Source organism: Panthera leo, chromosome C1 (assembly GCF_018350215.1).
Source record: "Panthera leo isolate Ple1 chromosome C1, P.leo_Ple1_pat1.1, whole genome shotgun sequence".
In the NCBI taxonomy this organism is placed as follows: Eukaryota; Metazoa; Chordata; class Mammalia; order Carnivora; family Felidae; genus Panthera; species Panthera leo.
In genome coordinates, this window is record NC_056686.1 from 13,209,633 (window position 1) to 13,217,213 (window position 7,581).

The 7,581-nt window shown below is 62.4% G+C and overlaps 1 protein-coding gene across 1 annotated transcript; it reads left to right on the top strand.

The window, feature by feature from the left end:
* The first annotated feature begins 4,688 nt into the window (after positions 1-4,688).
* KLHDC7A (kelch domain containing 7A) lies at positions 4,689-7,250 on the top strand. The gene has a single exon (XM_042951877.1). The coding sequence runs from the start codon at positions 4,689-4,691 to the stop codon at positions 7,059-7,061; it is 2,373 nt and encodes a 790-aa protein (XP_042807811.1). The 3' UTR covers positions 7,062-7,250.
* Positions 7,251-7,581: the final 331 nt, after the last annotated feature.

Here is a 7,581-nt window from a genome sequence, read left to right on the forward strand (position 1 = left end):
GATCATGACCTGAGCCGAAGTCGGACGCTGAACCGACTGAGCCACCCAGGCACCCCCAGACCAGGATCCTTTTTATCGCTGACACTTCTGGACTCAAAAGTCTACCCTCTCCCTCACGTGCGTGTGCAGGTGCATTTGCATGCATGTACGTGCACATAGGCACCTGTGGGTGTGTGCCGGCGCGGGGGTGCGTGTGGAAAGGGCCACACCCCTCCCCGTCTCCCGAGGTGCCTGCACCCACCTCCTCCCAGCCTGGGGCCCCCCCTCAGGGCCTCACCTACCGCTCCCCTCCCTGGAGTCAGCCTCCACCTCGGAAAACACAGACCAGGGGAGGCGCCGGCAGCACGGAAGTCAAAGCCAGTCACTGGAAGATGGGCCTGTTTATTTGCACGGCACGCGTTTATCTCTGACTGTTCCACCCACCCCCCGAGCGAACCCCAGAGTTGTCAGTTGGTCCTGCCGTCGCGAGAGGCCAGATTGGCGGTGCGCACATTCACAGAAGCCCAATATAGACTTCCAATTATCTTTTAATTTCCCTCCTGTCTTCATTTGTTCCTTTCACTTTTCTCCAAACAGACTCGGTGCGGGGAGGGGAGAGAGAGCTGTAATTGATGGGAGTTTGAAGCCAGCTCGCGGGAGCGTGGTGTTCGCCCGCAGGGTGCGATGAGACCTCAGGACAAAGCGGACCGCTCTCTCGCCACCGCCCTGCAGGGCCTCTTAGTGGCCCCAAGCCCTTGTTCTTCTGTCTTCCGGTCTTCTGACTCTCTGCAATAACTATATCCTCTTATTTTCTGTAGTCCTGCAGCTGAGGCCCTGCTGAGCGGAGGGTGAACTCCTAGAGGCGGCAAAGGACTCCTGGAGGCACCTTTCGTATGCAAACGAACCGGTCCTCCTTTATCAGACTCGGTGCACCGGGGCCACACTCCCCTGTCCCGGTTACCCCAGGGCCAGGTATGAGACAAATAAAGACGGCCCGCGGCCCCCTGACATTATTCACACTGTCTTGTCCACTCCTTCCCTTGAAAACCACAGTGATGCTCCTCTACTGCTCTCTTGCTCCTCCTGCCTCCTTCCTGAGCCTGGTGCCTCCCCACGTGGCCCTGCATGGTGTGGGCTGGGGGACCCTCTTGGGGACCGTGAGTAGCAAGTGTCTTTTCTGTGGCACGTGTCTCCCGGAATGGACAGCAGGAAGCCTCATTTACCGCACCGAGGCTCCTCTGTGCTCTGCTGTTGCACAGGTCTTACTTCTGCCCTCAAACAGGGGAAAGTCGCAGGAAATGCCACGCCAGGAGTCAAATCAGTGCCTCCTGACACCCCGCCCATGCACACACGGCCTGCACCTGCCCGACACCCCAGCCTGGAAGTCTCTGTGCACCATCACCGCTGTCGTAACGCTGTACCCTCAGACCTGCTACTTCTCTCCCCTCGGCCTTCCCTGTTCTGGCCACCTCCAGGCTCTAGGCCATCCTGGCGCGCTCTCCCACGGAAATGCTGGCGACGAGCATCGTCACACCCCACTCTCTCCCTGTTCAGCGTCTTCTTCCCGAGCCAGCAGTCCGCCAAGGCTCCCCGGGGCCAAGGGTGTCTCTGTAACCTATGTCACTGCACCAGCTCGAAGCCTGGGACACGGTGAGCGCCTGGTGAATATTTATTCCTTCAGTCTACACCCCCCCCCCCCCCGCCTCCTTTATCAATACTCAAGGCTAGATACCTTTTTCTGGAATACTTTTTTTTTTAATGTGTATTTATTTTTGAGAGAGAGAGAGCAGGGGAGGGGCAGAGAGAGAGAGGGAGACACAGAATCGGAAGCAGGCTCCAGGCTCTGAGCTGTCAGCACAGAGCCCGACGCGGGGCTTGAACCCACAAACTGCAGGATCATGACCTGAGCCGAAGTAGGACGCTTAACCAGCTGAGCCACCCAGGCGTCCCTCTGGAATACTCTTTGGACCTCTATTCTGATGCCCCTGGCTCCAGCCTCCCTGGCTGTCCCCTGGCCCATTGTACTTTGTCAACGAGTCGCCTCATTAATTTTCCTCCATGATATGCTGTGGCTTAATCATACCTCAGGTACACATTCCATCTCACAGGTAAGGATATAAGTCCTCTCAGGGCGGGGACTGTGTCTCCTGCTCCCAGCGGCTCCCCAGCTATCCTCCTGCCACCCTGGAGGACTGCTTTGACCACCCCCAGTGCCCAGGAGCAAGTTTCCAAAGGGAGAGAGTGGTTGTCTGACTCCAAGGGTTTAAGCTGAAGCCACACAGAGAGTGCTCCCGTGTGGTGGAGACTTTATCGGGTGGGAGGCAGCATGCCAAAGGGGCCGACACCCAGCTCACTCAGTGGCATCTGAGAGGACAATGCCAGGTCACAGTATTGTCACCAAAGGGGCAGGCCATCAGTGGTCCCTTCTCCAACGGGAGGAGAGCCCCAAGGCTGCCCCTGCTACTGCAATGGCAGCTGGGCCAGCAGGGGACCCCAAAGTCCTGGATTCACCGCCGGACAAATCACTTTTATTACCCTTTGTACCTGGTCCTTCCCTTCCCGGAGGGAGACGAATGAACCGTGCAGCTAGACAGACCCAGTTTTAACTCAAGACTCTGCCGCTCGCAATCCACGTGACATGGGCACATCCCTCTGAGGCTCAGTTTCCTCACCTGTAGAACGAGGGTGATGATTGCACTTTCCCGTCCAGATTCCCCGGGGGAGACGAAATGGTTTTGCTTCTGTCACTCACCCTGATGAAACAAGTTGCACACGCAAAGAAGAATTCTCTGCAGCCAAGCGGCAAAGCTGAGTGACTTTCCACTCCTAGCCCCGCGGAGGCCTCCTGAGATGATTGCCAAAACCGGGGACTTCCTGGGAGGTCCCCCAAACCTGCCAAGTCAGAAAGTCTGGGGAGTATAGCTTGGAAATGTGCATTTCTGAATTTTTTTGATGCTTATTTATTTTTGAGAGACAGAGAGAGAGAGAGAGAGAGCGTGAGCACGGGAGGGGCAGAGAGAGAGGGAGACACAGAATCCGAAGCAGGCTCCAGGCTCTGAGCTGTCAGCACAGAGCCCGACACGGGGCTCGAACTCACGGACCGCGAGATCGTGACCTGAGCCGAAGTCAGACGCTTAACTGACTGAGCCACCCAGGCGCTCCCAGAAAAGTGCATTCCTGACGAGCACCCCAGTGGCTCCCATGCCTGTGACGTTCAGAATCACGATTTTGACCGCGAGGGAGAGAAAGCGGGGACCCTGCTTCCGGTCACCGGCGGAACCGCCCACGGAGCCTGGCTCCTGGGGAACCACACCTGGTGGGTGAACTCAGGTAGGTAAAACTCTGGACTCTGGAAACAGGGATACAAGTCCCTACTTACAAGCCAATTGACATGATCTTAGAGCTGCCATAAAATGGGGGGGTGGGGCGGGGGACAAGTGCATCTCTCCCAAACGGGGTAGGCATCGGAGGAGACTCTTCCTGACTGCCCACCTCCGGTCTCTCCGCGGCACGCTGGCAGGTGTCCACAACTGTGCCCGGCCCGTACGGGTCAGCGGAACAGGGTGCACTTTGACCCACGGCCTGTGTGATAAAGGCCAAAGGAGACACGCAGAAGAACAAGAGACCTAAAGAAAGGAAAGGCGACCTCAGAGCAAGGCATGTGAGGCACGGCCTTGGACCCGACTCCGAAGGGCTGGAGGGGTGAGGACCCGCGAGGATGAAGGAGGCCGTCCTGAGCCCCAGCCAGGAGCCTGGCGCTCGAGGCAGCGGACAGATGAGCTTGAAGGGTAAGTTTATTTACTTATTTTGAGGGAGACTGAGACAGCACAAGTGGGGCAGGAGCGGAGAGCGAAGGAGAGAAAGAGGATCTCAAGCAGGCTCTGCACCGTCAGCATGGAGCCCGACTGAGGGCTCGAACTCCCAAAACCGTGAGATCACGACCTGAGCTGAAACCAAGAGCCGGACGCTTAACGGACCGAGCCGCCCAGGCGCCCCTTTTCTCATCTGTTAGACTGGGACCCACAGCACTGGTGAGGACCTCGGCCCCTCACCTGTTTTCAAGCGCAAGGATGTGCCCTTGATCCTTAGATCAAGGTTACTTGCCTCGATCTGCCTCGATCTAACTAACACCCTGTACCTTCCCCATCTGCTCTCAGGAAGGCCCAGACGGAGGGTGGAGGCATTCAAAGCCAGATCAGGTGGCTTGGCCGCAGTCCCTGGCCCAGCCTTCTCTGCCGCTAACTGCGGGCCTCCCCGCGGGGACAAGCAGACCCCAACGGGAAGGAAACCAGCAGGGAGGATCTCGTGCCACACCTGCCGTGGCTGCACCTGTCTCACAACCCACCACACCCACCACTCCTAGCCCTACATACAATAACCAACCCCGGGCGCTTCCGGGCATCAGGTGACTGGTCAAGAGCTTCCTCCCTATTTGTGTACCTGCCGGACACTCCTAACATCTTCCAGCGGCTGCTGGCTCGGGTGGCCGATCACAAGCTCAGGCCCCCGGGGCACAACCCCCACCCCCGCCCCCAGGGAAAGCGTCGAAGGATCCGCCAGCCCCGAGCCCCAGTGCTTGCTCCCACTCCTCCAGTGGCCGGCCGGAGCCAGCCCAGAGCCCCCTCCGGGTCAGCCCAGCTCCCGCAGGAACCAGGACAATCATTAATCGGATTCTTGACATTCTTTGGCCCCAGGTCGGCTTGGGAAGCATGCTCCCCGGAAGAGGAGGAGCAGAGTCCCAGGACTGGCATTTGGACATGCAGCTGGCAGGCAAGGTGGTGCTGTCGGCCGCCGCGCTGCTCCTGGTGACCGCAGCCTACAGGCTGTACAGGTTGAGGCCCGCCCGGGCCCCGCTGGGGGACAGGAACTCCAAGGCCGAGGAGAAGGCCGAGGGCTCCGGGCAGCCGGCGGACCCGGGGGCCGTTCCTGGGGCACCACACCAGGCTCTGAGACGCCGGAGGGGAAGCAAGGGGGCCGGAGCGCCGCTGGGCTGTGGCTGGGAAAGTCAGGGGGGCTCCCGAGTCCCGGCAACAGGACGCTCTCCCGAAGACGCAGAAGCCCAAGAGGCTCGGGAGCGCGAGAAGAAGGGCGCTGGTGTGGAAGCGGGTGGGCAGGGCCTTGTCTCTGAGCTGGCACCTCCTCGCTGCAGTGGCCAGGAAGCCGGAACAGCTGTTGGTGGTAAGCCCGGGCCGCCCCACCACCCCACGGTGGGCGATGAATTCCAAAGCTCCCCACTTGGCCTCGCTGCGGCAGAGGGGAGCAGGGTGGGCAGGGCGCCTACTCCATGGCGGGACGGCGGACCCCCGGGACAGCCAGGGCTCGGGGAGCAGGAGTCCCCCGCCACGAGCCTGATGGCCCACACGGAAGGCGAGAGTGACATGAACAGGAGCTGGGTCTTTCCTCGCAACAGGGGGGTCCACGGGGAAGAGGCCGGGGCCCTCCAGGCGGCCGTGGACATGGGCCTGACCCTGCACCAGCGGGAGGGAGCCGCCAGTGCCTCCTATACGTACTCGTCTGTGTCCCGGGTTCGCGTGGAGGAGAACTTCATTCCTGAGAAGGTGCAGGGGATGGGGCCCAGGCTGAAGGGCAAGGTGTATGATTACTATGTCGAGTCCACTTCCTGGGCCACCTCCAAGGGCCGGCTGGCCCCCAGGACAGCCGCCCTGGCTGAGGCTCCACTCCCCGGGCCCCTGCCAGGCGCCCCGGGAACAGAGGCCGCTTCAGGAGGCTGGGAAGGTAGAGCCGAAACGCCCACCTCCTCCCAGCCGGGGCCGTCGCCCCCCACCCAAGGCTTCGGCAGGAAGGACAGCCTCGTCCGGATCGTGGAGAACCCGGAGCTCCAGCTCCAGCTCGAGGGCTTTGGGGCCCCCGCTCCGTCCTGCCCAGACCAGAGCGCCCCGCCTGGCCACCCCCTTCCCCAGGCTTCTCTTGGGTCCAGCTCGGCCGGAAGCAGCCGGGAGGCCCACGTGCAGCTCGTGGCCGGGACCAACTTCTTCCACCTCCCGCTGGCCCCCGGCTCAGCGCCAGACGTGCACCTGGATCTGGGCAACTGCTACCAGGTGCTGACCTTGGCCAAGAAGCAGAAGCTGGAGGCGCTGAAGGAGGCGGCCTACAAGGTGATGAGCGACAACTACCTCCAGGTCCTGCGCAGCCCGGACATCTACGGGTGCCTGAGCGGGACAGAGCGGGAGCTGATCCTCCGGCGCCGCCTGCGGGGCCGCGAGCGCCTGGTGGTGGCGGACGTGTGCCCCCAGGAGGGCTCGGGCCGTCTCTGCTGCTACGACGAGGCGCAGGACGCCTGGCACCCGCTGGCCCGCCTGCCCCCCGAGGCGGTGTCCCGAGGTTGTGCCCTCTGCAGCCTCTTCAATTACCTCTTCGTGGCGTCCGGTTGCCGGGGGCCCGGGCACGAGCCCTCCAACCGCGTCTTCTGCTACAACCCGCTGACCGACATCTGGAGCGAGGTGTGCCCGCTGAACCAGGCCCGGCCGCACTGCCGGCTGGTGGCCCTGGACGGCCACCTGTACGCCATCGGCGGCGAGTGCCTGAACACGGTGGAACGCTATGACCCGCGCCTGGACCGCTGGACCTTTGCGCCGCCGCTCCCCGGCGACTCCTTCGCCCTGGCGCACACGGCCACGGCGTGTGCGGGCGACGTCTACGTCACGGGCGGCACCCTGCGCTACCTGCTGCTCCGCTTCTCGGCCCGGGAGCAGCGCTGGCGGGCCGGCCCCACGGGGGGCGGCAAGGACCGCACGGCCGAGATGGTGGCCGTCAACGGCTTCCTCTACCGTTTTGATCTCGACCGCCGCCTGGGCATCAGCGTCCACCGCTGCAGCGCCAGCGCCCGCCTCTGGTACGAGTGCGCCACCTACCGCACCCCGTACCCGGACGCCTTCCAGTGCGCCCCGGTGGGCGACCTCATCTACTGCGTGGGGCGCTGGCGCTCGCTCTGCTTCCTGGCCGACCACATCTCGCCCAGGTTTGTGCCCAAGGAGCCACGGAGCTTCCCCTCCCCGCGGGGCACCCTCCTGCCCGCCGTCCTGACCCTGCCGGTCCCCGACGCTCCTCAGACCAGGGTCTAGCTACCCCTCCCCTCCCCCCCCCGCTGGACATCTGCTGCCAAACTGGGAAGCAAAAAGCACCCCTGCCCGCCACTCCGTGAGCCATCTCTGGGCGAGCAGGCAGCTCGGGAATTCCGCCCGCGCAAGGTGAATGCTAACCCTACCCCCTCCGCTGGCCGGGGCCTCGGATGCGTCTTTGCTGTCCCCGGGGTGCGCAGGCGCCTTGTGAAAATAGAACCAGGGCCCGGCGTTGGATGAGTGTCACCTTGCTTCAAATCTGAATTCTTGGGGGAAGGGGTATCAGGACCCCGCCAAAGTCCAGGGGCACAGCCTTACTGCAACCACAGTTCAGGTGCCAGCGGACCCCCATAGGGTGGAGGTGGGCCAGCCCTCCTAAGCCACTAGGCTCCCCTCCTAAACAGAGCCCCTACCTCTAGGGTTCCCAGAAGCACCTGGAACGCTCAAGGAAGGTGTTTCTGGCTGTGCCGGGAGCCCCGGGGAGCCCCAAGGGGCCCAGCCAGAAGAGAGATGGTTGGAGAAG

Bases quoted from the DNA above. Each gene is read 5' to 3' on its own strand.
- KLHDC7A (XM_042951877.1), top strand. From the start codon at position 4,689: ATGCTCCCCGGAAGAGGAGGAGCAGAGTCCCAGGACTGGCATTTGGAC.